This window comes from Centruroides vittatus, unplaced genomic scaffold (assembly GCF_030686945.1).
Source record: "Centruroides vittatus isolate TY-2023 unplaced genomic scaffold, ASM3068694v2 scaffold_752, whole genome shotgun sequence".
NCBI lineage: Eukaryota > Metazoa > Arthropoda > Arachnida > Scorpiones > Buthidae > Centruroides > Centruroides vittatus.
Window position 1 is genome coordinate 1,528,728 of NW_027122716.1, and position 12,308 is coordinate 1,541,035.

A 12,308-nucleotide genomic window follows, 5' to 3' on the forward strand; every position below is an offset into this window, starting at 1 on the left:
GTAAAAATATGTGAAGAATATTAAATTAATCGAACTTTACGAATTTAAATACAATTAAATCGAATTTCTTATTCGTAACTACCATCTTCTACAATAGAAACGTGTTTGTCTCCTACTGAAAGGCAAATTCGCCAACGCTTTAAAAAAAATGAGATTTTAACTGCATTAAATATCTTTTAAGTGATAAAAATATTAAGAACTCGTTTTCATTCTTCCAACTTAATTAATTCGATTCGGTAGTCGTCTGTAAACCCGTTCGACTTTGACAGAACCAGAAAATCGGACAAAGCGCGCGCATTAATTGTTCCTAGGTGTCGAATTTTATTCTTTCCTACCATACCTCAAAACATTTGAAACACTTTTATTCTACTGTCTGGCTATCAAATAAAACTATCGAAGCCTTTACAATTCACAAATTTTAATAAGAACTTGTCTGAATTGCTGTTAATTCTGTATCGCAAGGAATCTTTGTTTACTATAACAAATCTTCCCACACCCGTCATCGAGTACCGGTTTGTTTGGCTCAGCAGACTAAACTCCGGAGAGTTTACTCGGTTAGCATAGCCATTCGGTAAACCTTTACATGCTGTTGCGTCACGTCACGTTTTGCTTCACGAGTCAGCCAGCGTTAAATAACTGCACCGTTGCCAGTCGGCGAAACGGAACACTTCCGTCCGGAAAAAAATCTCACTGTTCCGATATTTATCCGGAAAAAAGCGGAAGTTGCGACCTTTCTTTCCCCATTTTCCGACCCTCGTCGATTGCGTAACGGCAGCAATTTAGGCGTGAGCGCGTCAGCCGCGACGTCACAAGGTCAATTCGTAGTTCTTGTTACGGCCGTGCAGCGTGGGTGTCGCTGCTGTTTCGTTTACCAAACTGAGATATATAGAAATTTTTTCGGGATTCGATTCGAAACGGGGGATAGAACGAACTTGGAAAATGACAATACGAATCGGCGCGATTTATAAAAATTGAAAACGACATTTCGGGTAAGAGAGGGAAAAAAAGAAACAGAGCTAAGAAACGCGACGATCGAGAGTCGAGATAAACCTTCCGTATAAGGTAATATGTTAGTAGGACGGGGGAGAGTGTAACCGGACGCATGCGCCATATAATATTACCTGAGAGTGCGCACCTGTCCCGATTGCAACAGGTGTCCTTTCTACGGGTCTTGCTTCGATTCGTACGTAGTTAAGATTTACCTGGACGGGGATACGTCGTTTCTACACAGGTAAGAGCGATGTATGACTCTCCTCTCCTGTCTCTATCTGGTCCAATCTTTGTGTAATGTACGATTTTCCCGCTCTTCTCCTCCCTTATCCTCCTCTGATTTGAGAATTAAATTCTAGTTACGTCTCTAATTTTCGGTTCTTCTTGGAGTCGGGGATGTTTCTGAAGGTTTTGAAAAAGTCTCCGGGCCTAGGAGGATGAGTTAATACGTCCGTCCATCCGTATTTTCCGATCCTTCGGAATAGCGGAACGATGGACCAAGCCGCATTTTTCGCTTTTCCGTTCGGGTGGAGGAAAGTAATTCGGTTGTTTCCACCTTCGCGACTTGCAGAACTGGTTCCTCGGCTGCGGACTTTGATATTGAAACCTGAAAGAACGTGCCCGATCTTCCCATCTGATCTGCTTCGCCCAATGTTTGGACGAATATCGAAGGAAAAGAATCGAATGATCATAATTCTCTGGAAGACGAAGGAAACGAAAAAGGTTTTCTAGTCCTTCCTGGATACTAGGAGAGTTCTAGAGAACGAAGTATGGAACCACCTTTAATCTATCGAATCTTTTCATTGATGTAAAATATATCAGTTGGAAATCGTACGAAATTCCACGATATTTCTGTATTTTCAATTTGAGATTAGAATCACAGTTTGGAAAGGTTTTCGTTTCGCGCGATCTAGAAATGAAGATTAGTCGAAGTGTCTTAAATTGAAGGAGAAAATGATAGAAATTAAGAAAGTTCTATATTTGAAATGATAAAAAAAAAAGGAATAGGAAGCAATCGAATAGTTAGATCAGTTACCTTTTTTTAAAAAAGCTCATTGTGATATCCTTTGTTACCATGCAATCTTTTATTCATTTCCTGAAAATGTTTGTTCTGATTTACAGGAAAATACGTTTCTAAAAAAATTCCGAAAGGAAAACTTTTGTATCCTTTTTGACATTAAAATTTATAAAACGACATCCTCAAATAGAATGAAAACAGCGAATACGTAGGGATTGGATGCGACATCGAAGGGGGAAAACACCATAATATGTAGAATTAGTGATAAAAATATATAAATACATTCTTATTTATTAAATAAAATAAAATGAATTTGGAAGAATTATCCAATTCTATATAATGATTCATAGGCAATCCCTCAATCCTTGAGCGAGTTTATTTACTTTTAACGCTAACGAAATTAAATCTAGAAAAAAAATTAGTAAAGAAATTATTTTAATTCCCAAAAATATTAAGCGACGAGTCTCACTAAAACTGTTATCAGTTTATAGAATTTTAAAATTGATTAATAATCTCTCTATATATGTTTTCTATGTAAAGTACAATCTCATATCCAACTTTTTCTGGTGGAACTATAAATGAAATATAAGTTAACTTTAATTATATCGTTTCAAAACTTTATTCCATTTTTTCCGACGAAGAATACTCACTCGTTTGCAAATTGCTTTGTAGACGACGATAATTAATAGAAAAAGCAACAGTCCAGAATACTAATTTACGAAAGAAAAAACTCGAATTCCTATATTAGAATCGGTGTCGGATTTTGAATGAAAGAAGTTCGGAATTTTTGCTTCTAGCAGATTTCTTCCTTTCTCATTTAAAATACTCGATCCATGTTAACGGGATTATTTTTGTTCCCGAGCTTCCCTAAGTTTTGTTTCCGTAAAAACAGATATAAGAATCGAAATAATTATTTTGATAACCCTTTAATAATAATAATTAATCACAAACTGCAAATAAATTTACAGAATGCCTAATTAATTTGCAATTTCCTCCTAAAGCGATATTTTTAATATTCTAAAGCCTCAACATTCAATTTCCATTATTATTTCGGGGCGATCTTGGCAAACGTTTCCGTTTGTGTATTATAAGAAACATCCATTAAAGGAAATAGACAACCACTTAATTACTGTGGAGCTAATTACTTTTTCTAGACAATTGATAGAACAAAAAAAAGCTGCCAACTTTTGAACTGAGCGCTTTTGATTGTTCTAAGTTATGAATGTTGATAATTAAAGTTGGCTAATGTATTAGGGGTTTATTTATTCCAAAATTTAAGAGTATTAAAGAGACGCCTTTGTAGAAATTTAAGCAAACAAGATTTTTTTTTTCTTTATATGTTAATACACAACATGGGCGGATATATAAATATGAATTTTAACTGTCAATAATTGCAACATGAATAAATATTCACTTCAAACGAAAAGACAAGGTACAGTATACAATTAAGTACTCAATTATAAAACTGCAAAAAAAAAAAATTAAATTTTTAATCTAAAATTAATTAAATCATTTTAATATAGAGAATTCTGTACTAATTATATTCATTACCTTCGAATTTTTAGTATCTTTGAAACACATTTAGTTTTCGAATCCGTTCAAATGTTAGAAAGAACTTTGAAATAATTGAAACTTCATTAATAAAAATAATACACCAGCACCAATTTACAGATTGATATAGAAAACAATTGGAGTTGAGTTTATTAGGGAGGAAACTGTTATTTCTTTATTGAATTTTCTTATAGGTTTGCTTTAACTTATCAATACGAAAATTTTTATACATTAATTATCAATTTTATCAATTTGGCTAAGTCACATATTATTGAAGCAGATATATTTCTATTGCTTTCATTTTCACTTTAATTTCTCTAACACTAAATTAAATAAAATCAACACAGCCGTTGATAATGCGTTCTCTTTGTAGTTAGTTAAAAAAATAAAATAAAATAAAAATCCATTCAATTTGCTAGGAGAAAAGGTTCGGAGACCAGTTTATTTTTAAATTCCCTTCAGCATCTTCCTATTGAAATTCATAAATGACACTTAAAATTATTCTGACCGCATCTTCCGATCAACTAATAGGAAAAATTAGTGGTCCTTTAATTGACCCGGATTAGGTACGACGTTCTAAATTAAGGAGAGCTGTGAACTAGTTACGAAGCGTTTTCCTCGGCCAAATTTCTATAATTGCCTTTTTCCCCTTCTGGATTATCACATGCAACATGATAATATATTCTAAATTAACTTCAAGGAGCCGCAGAAAGCTTTGGACAAAAATTAGACACCCATTTAACTAATTAAAAGAACGGTGGGCATACTGAATCGTCCGTATTGAATTCTTTCCGATGTTTTAAAAAGTTTGTTCGTTCATTATTTACAGAAATTTCTGTAGACAAACGATAGGATATAGACATTAAGCGAAATAAAAATCTATAACTTCATTTTGATAGTTTCCTGGTTCCGAATTTATATAGAATATTGCTGTGAATTATTTGATTGTTGACAAAAACAGAATCTTCTGTAGCAGATACGTTCTACAGAGGGTTATTAACAGTGTAGACATATATTATTTATTATTACCTAGTTTATGGATTCAAACTACTGTATTCTAATTAAGTATGATTTCCGATAAGCTCCGAGTCACTAATATATTTAATTAAAGAAATTTGTTTCATTTAATATTAAAATTTCCAATTAAATTTACCAGCTCGTTCGAGCCTTCGAAATTATTTCTAATAGCAATTCATTATTCTTCAGTTACGAATTATTAAATGTAGAGTACACCAAAATTAGAGTAAAATGTGCTAATATAATACCCATTATACACATTTGAAGCCTCTAAAATCAAATTGAATTCAACTTTAAATATCATTTGATAATTTCTTTCTTCCATGTATGAAATGCTGAAAATGCGATGTAAGTTGAATCGCTTTCAATGTAATGATTATCTATCCAATTAGAACAAAAATCTATCACAAAATAAAATATTATATTAAAAAATAAATAAATAAACAATTTTATATATTATAATTCTTAAACTTAATTTGATTTTGAAAATAAAATTAAAATAGTGACAATGTTCATAATTAAAAAATCTTCAATCTCCTTTAGAGGACGACGAATAAATTCTCTTCATTCACCTTCCTTTGGAGGTCGATGAATAAAGATTATCCATAATATATTAGATTCGCAATACAGACTACATTTTGAAGTTCTATCCTAAATTAATATATGAAATGTATATGGGCAGAAAAATAAGATTAAAAAAAAAAAATGTTTACTATTCCAACTGCTTGCTTTTTGAGAGAAACCAGATGGTTTCACACCTGGTTTTCAAGAAGCCGTTCATAAATTATGCAGGCTACTAAGAAAGAAAATGGGATTTTTTTTTTAAATTTCATAAAATATATTATTCTGTTTACATAGAGATAAAAAATATTTAATTTTAGCATTATTTGGTTTATTGGAAAGCCTGTAAGATTCTGCTCTCAATGGCTTTTAAAATAAATTATCACAATACGGATATTTCTGGTCTTCCCGTTCTTTATATAGTATAATAGTCATGCCAGGACGATGTTTCAAAGTCGAATAGGAAATAAATATTAATTAAAATGTGTCAACCCTCTTATCAAAATATTAAGCGTTACTATCATCAACTTTTTTTGCAAGATGGTGCGAAATTCTATAAAAAACTATCTAGGTCGACCAATAACGTTGTCATCTCTTCCGTCTCTATATTATTTTTTCAGTCAACATGAATATAAACAAAGGTGTAGAAAAATGTTTCTTTTCCAAACTAGGCAAATCCAAACGAAAATCATTAGCAATTAGTTTATCATTATACTTACTTCGTTGATTTGATATCAAATAGTTCTCTTCCAATGTTAATTTCGGCTTCCTAATGAGATTTTTACAATTTTTTTTAAAAGTATTATATAAATATTTTAATTTTTACGATATAGGCTATTCGGTTATATTTTTAAGCAAATTTTTAAAAATAATCAAAAATAGAATTTAAATAATAATAATAGGGGCAACGACCTCTTTCCACCATTCTCCTATAAAAATCTTTGTTTTCTTTTTACAAAATAATCTATATAAAATGTTACAATCTTTTTCGAATTAAAAAAGAAATACCGTTAGGTATTTGTTTCTCAGGGGGGAAGGGGAATAGTTTAATTAATGACTTTTTTTTTTTAAAGTCATTTCACGGTACAGTGCTGTTTCGGCCGTGGGCATTTTCAGTGGTCTGTTATCTTCTAACGCGTATAATTTCCGTGACCAATTGTTTTGTTTTATGCATTGGCCAGAGTATCAATTTTTGTTGCAGAATTCGGATCTGTATCAGGGAATTTCCAGCGAAGGATCCGGTATGCGCCGGCCTTTAAAAAATATTTGGTGGGTTGCACCTCCTACTCGTACACCTCTTTTCTTTGCATGACACCAACTACCTTCGACATAGATTCTTCGCCTTCTAAAGTTCAACTTGCCGTTTATAACTAACTAGTTGGACTCGGATGATTCTTTAATATTTTTGTCGTTCAGGTAAAATTTTATTATAAGTAATATTTAAATACAGTATATTATGTATATTTCTCCATTAAAATTTCTTTATCACAGAGTCGTTTGATTTTCGACATTTGGTTTTTTTAAATTTGTGTGTTATAATGATATTAAAATGATATTACAATGTTTTATTTAAATAATTCTACAGTAATTTTATTTAAATTAGTGTCTAAGAAACTTTAGTTCAGAACAAAAATTACGTTAGTCTGAAGACTTATAGTGAAGAAAATTGTGTTAGGAACCTGATTTTAAAAAAATATCTATTAGAATCACTGAGATATTGTAATTTCTAACATTTAATGTCTTTCTGAGAGGAAGCCTGCTATTTATATCATAATTTCTGCATTTAATTTAATGTAACTCATCCTTTCGGTAAACGGATACGTAAATATCCGGTCAAAATGTGACCTGTAGTTACGGATCGCCATCCTTCGACAGAGCGTGACCCCTAAAAGATCGTGTTACGCTAGGATCGGTTACGAGATTAAATCATACTATCATCTATTCGAGAATCCGTTAGGCTGTCGAATATCACTACTTTTGTTGTAATAATTCTGTGATTCATTATTAATATTTCTGTTTGTAGAATTCCGAATGAAAGAGTGAAATGCCAGGAAGCGTTAGAAGAAGTGATTCGCAGAGATCAGACAGTAGTACAGATTCTAGAAAGAAAGTCAGTTTTAACCGAGCGGTAAAAGTAAAGAAGTATTCCAGACCAGGAAAACATTCGCAGTCAGTCACCGAAAGCCCAGAAAAGAAGTTCTGGTTCAAAGTTTACAAAAACCGCCATCATCAAGAACCAGATTTAGTTAAAGAGACTCGTGAATTTAATGCTAATTGCAACAACGTTTCTGCTCACGATCCCCAATCCGATTCGTTGCATCCCAGCCAAATGCCCGCCGAAACACCCCACGTGAGAAAAGATCACGTCAGACACATCGTTAATTTGTTTAATCAGGAAGCTGTGCTAAAACCCACCTCAGAAGACGCAGAACACCATAGCAGGCCTATGGATCCTCCCACCGATTACAACTCTCATAATAGCGAACACAAACATACCAGTCCCAAACAGAAGAAAAATCCCTTAGTTAACGGGGTGAAAGTAATGTTTGGCATGAACAGTTTAAAGAAGAAGACCAAAGACGAGGTTCACAAGAAAAACGCAATAAATCTGAAGAAAACTCGGAATTCCGGAAACAAAATTAAATCAAACGATCAAAAAGGACCACACAAAACCAATATAATTATACCAGATATCAAAAGGATATCTGAAGTAGATTCGTCTTATCACCGTTATAATGACAAAATGAATGGAAATGGATACCCTAATTCTTCCCATTCTTATCACCCCGATCCTACTACTGCTACTTGGGATTCTGGAAAAATTTTAGTGAGTGATTCGAGCCAAGTTGATAATTCCTTAGAAAGTTCCCGAGAAGGAAAATTCTATAAAAGCGCAGGAGAGAGACATCGTATATGGAAACAAGATAAAGTAACCCGTTACGAAGAGCCCATTTTCATCACTAGAAAGAAGATTTCCAGTGAAAATGATTTATCTGATAATAAAAGAACAATCCATACTCAAAGGCTGGACTATTCCGACGAGGAATTAAATAAATCGAAACAGTCTTCGAAGAACAAAATCATCCATACTCAAAGGCTGGACTATTCCGATGAAGAATTAAACATATCGAAACATTCTTCCAAGAACAAAACTCATCCATACTCAAAGGCTGGATTATTCCGATGAAGAATTAAACAAATCGAAACATTCTTCCAAGAACAAAACCATCAAAGAAGACAAAGCAATACAGTGTGACGAGTTTTGGACAGACTCGGATTCTTGGGATTCGGAAACCCAATCGGATTCGGAGTTTTGTCGTATCATTAGATCAAAAAACGGTTTCGTTTCAGCATTTAGCGATGTGCCTTCTTTGGAAAGCTATGAAAAGAACGACGCCATTTATAGTCAAGTAGACAAAAGTAAGAAGAAAAAGAATATGCGCCCTCCGTTAGCCACCCCTTCAGATATTATGTCGGAAGATGCCAGAGCTAAAGAAGATTCCTATAAAAGACACACTAAAGAAAACAAAATTAAAACAACAAAAAGAAGTTTCGGCTTTAAATTAAGAAATGGTTTTCAGGAAGACGTTTACGACATCCCGATAGAGAAAGATTGGTACGACGTGGATGACGATCTACAGGAGATCGAACGACAGAAAAAATCCGAAGAATCCAGCGATGCAGATACAGCTCCCAATTCAGTCATCAGGGAAGTCGATTATAAAAAGAGAGAAATATCTTACGAGAACGTCCCTAGAAAAGATGGATCGAGAACCGATCAGATTACTAAAGACAGAAATTTATGGTTCCATAAAGCTGATGACGATTACCGTCGGGATATGGTATTTAATGAAGGGACGATGGATTCGTCTTATTCGTCTTTGGGGAGGATAACCAAGAGCAATAGAAAATCGTTCGAATCAGGCCAAGCTCAGACGCTAGACAGACATCACTATCGAAACAATCATGGTCCAAGCAATGTAAAAATCTTAGTTAATGGTAAACCCGTTAAAGACGATAACAAACAATGCTTGAGAGGAGGGTTAGCGGCTTCCTATCAGGCCCGTCAAAAAGCTGCTCTTCGTAGGAGCAACAGTACTGCAGGAGGAGTTTTCGTTCGACCCGTGCAGCAAACCGGATTAAGTCCTAATCGCGGTGGTTCTTCGGCCGCTTCGGGAATTTCCAGTTCCGACAGTGAATCGAGTCGCCGACACAAACCGTTAGTTCTGTATATTCCGGGAGTCGAACATCCGGATCACTCGATTAACGAGGATGATCGATCATCCGGAGCTAACGTAGCCAGAACACAGTCCATGTTATCATCTTCCAAACCTGCCAAATATAGATCTAAATATCGAAACACTCGCCATTCTGGTAGCGAAAAGAGCGACTTATCCAGAAGTAATTCCATGCCCAAGGATGTCAAATTTCCCTGGTTTAAATGGAAAATAAGAGCAAAACCTTCTCGCGAACCTTAAACAATTAAGCAGACAAACTATAATACTTTATAGTTCCCATTTTCACGTCTTGCTTCACCTGTAAAGCCTTCAGTAGAGCGAGAAAGTAACAATCGTCTTTGACTGGAAATCGGCCATTGTGTTGCAAAAAGCAAGTGAAAAATTTATATATATATTATCTTCTAACGTTTCTTTATGGAGTTCATGTGATAATCGACAGGAGATGTGGTCTCGTAACATTACGGGTATTCTTTTGTCATAGTCGATTTATCCAGAATGAGAAAGTGCGGTCAGACGACCAACGAAGACGTTTTCTAATGCTGTTGCTTTTAGGAAAAAAATTCTCTTAAGAATTAGCTACGGTTGTAAAAAATTTACATACTTAACCTTCGATGCAATTAAGTTAACGAATCTTCTTAGACAGATCGTCCATTAACTCACGAAGATGCGTGACGAGATGATTCGTGATGTCCAACGAACTCAAAACAGCGAACTTGGATCTTTCGCCCGCTTCATTAATTGCGAAAGATAAGTTGTTATCATGTATAATGAGTTTGAGTGCCATGAAAGGAACTGGTTCAAATGGTGATCGATTGACGAGATTTTTTTTAGAAAGAACTTTCGACTGGAAGAGAGGAATGGATGAATGCGCAATAACTTTCCATTAATGTTGATGTTCGTCCAAGTCAGATCCTAGTCGGTTCGTTACGGAACTACTAACTAGTCTGACATTTGTATAGACATTTGGCGATTAATCTCTTTATATGATATTGTATAATACATCTTGAAAATAAAATTTTTAATTACTAATTATTTTGAATTTCGGTTTCTAATAAATATACTTCGTTTCGGAAAATTATTCAGAACGCACTGTTTAAAATTCTGATACTGATAATGAATTTGACTTAATTGCAGCAAGATCAACTGATTTCATTTTTCTCTTGTTCGTTGGAATAAATTTTTCTTCATAACTCACTTCAAAATGTTATCATCTTAAAGGCTTCTAGAAACGAGCTTTACAATTTAATTAATATTCGTCAGCCAATAAACATGTCTCTAAAGAAATATGCTTAACATGACTGAATAATTTGAAATTAGAATACAGGCCTACATAAAATTTTTCGACCTCTATAAAAAGACATTTTATCTGTTAGACAACGTTGTAACAATGAAATCAAGACACAAATCTTGATATTTACTTATTATAGAAGGCCTAATGAGTAGATTCTTGCTCAGCAGGCATGGACATTAATTAAGTCTACAAATCATGTCGATGTTGTTTGTTTCCCAGGAGCATTCCACCAGGAAGAATTCTCAAAGACTTTCTCTCCTCCTCGAATAAAAATGATGACATTACTCTCATTTTTCGACCCTTTCGTTCAAAATTAACACACTTCCTAAACCGCGTAGGTAGTCATACCTGGAAGGTAAACGATCGCCTCGACCATAACCGGATTTTGTGCACAAACGAATTTAGAAATTTTACTCTCCAACAAGTTCCAACCGCGACGAAAATCGGGGGCGTTACAAAAATTTAAAATTCCAGATGACTTCGACCCAATTAAACTATTAATATCATTTAAAACGTGTATATTTTATAATTAATATTGGTTTTCTTTTATCCGTAAACTCGCTACCTTCTTCCCACGCAATGAATAATATTTAAAATTCTTGTTCAAACTTTAGAAAGAACAGGTCAAACCCGATTTGTTTCTAATCTTTGAAAGAACCTTATTCGAATTTTTAATTTTCACCCGTAAAGAGGGCAATCCAAGGTTGCAGAGGATATGCTTTATTCGCCTTCCGTTTACAACAGCATTTCCCAATCTGGTTTTCGTTCTAACTGCTGGAGCGGATCGAGATTTAGCAGGGGGAACCGGATGCTCGGCTCTAGCTCGTTACATCACACACTCGTTTATCTAATGACCGCCTTTCAAGGACAGATCGACCTTAAATCCATCATTTGAATAACTGCATCGGATCCGCAGATTAACTGTGAACGTTTGGCGAAAGTAAACTCGACAATGAAAAAGATTCATTGTAATTCGCATCACGATTTTTCAACTTCGTCTTAATGGTCTGTTATCTCTTCTATCGTCCCTTTAAAATATCGAGTATTTACTAACATCCTTTCCTCCCTAGACAATTTCCGTCCATCATTAAGGGCGGAACTCTCTATTGTAGGAAGTACGGTTCGCATCGTACGATTTAAGAATGGACACTATATCCAATCTCTGATATTCATCAGTTTGTCAAATAATGAAAAATCTTATCCGTTAATCAAGAATGACTTTCTTTTTAATTTCATAACTTTTATTCAATGTCAAATATACTGCTTATAATAAAAATTTTAATTGCTGTCTATAAAAGAACTAGCGGATAAAAATTTATTTTTTTAAATGACTTTATTATTCGTCATATTTCGTTCTATTGTAACTGATCCATTTAGTTTGATTTGCAAAAAAAAACTGTCGGCAAATACATTTTTTTAAAGAGAATTCGGCAGTAGACTATTCATAAGTTATGATATGGATGAATGAGTTAGATCGATTAGATAAATTAGAACTGGAGAAAAAAAAAATTGTTGTTCTTTGCTTAGAGTGCGTGTTTATTAAACGAAGCATCCACTTTTAAACTGGTTGTTGTTATAACGGATGATATCCAACTATTATATAAAAAACTTTTTAATAATCTCAAAAAATTAGCGACTTGAT

The 12,308-nt window shown here is 34.0% G+C and overlaps 1 protein-coding gene across 1 annotated transcript; it reads left to right on the forward strand.

Annotated features, from left to right (window-relative positions):
- The first annotated feature begins 1,074 nt into the window (after nucleotides 1–1,074).
- Nucleotides 1,075–10,404, forward strand: LOC136989650 (microtubule-associated protein futsch-like). The gene is given in 4 exon segments (XM_067287875.1): nucleotides 1,075–1,231; nucleotides 6,339–6,553; nucleotides 7,161–8,318; nucleotides 8,320–10,404. Coding segments are annotated over 2 exon segments (2,433 nt in total). The 5' UTR covers nucleotides 1,075–1,231; nucleotides 6,339–6,553; nucleotides 7,161–7,181; the 3' UTR covers nucleotides 9,616–10,404.
- Nucleotides 10,405–12,308: the final 1,904 nt, after the last annotated feature.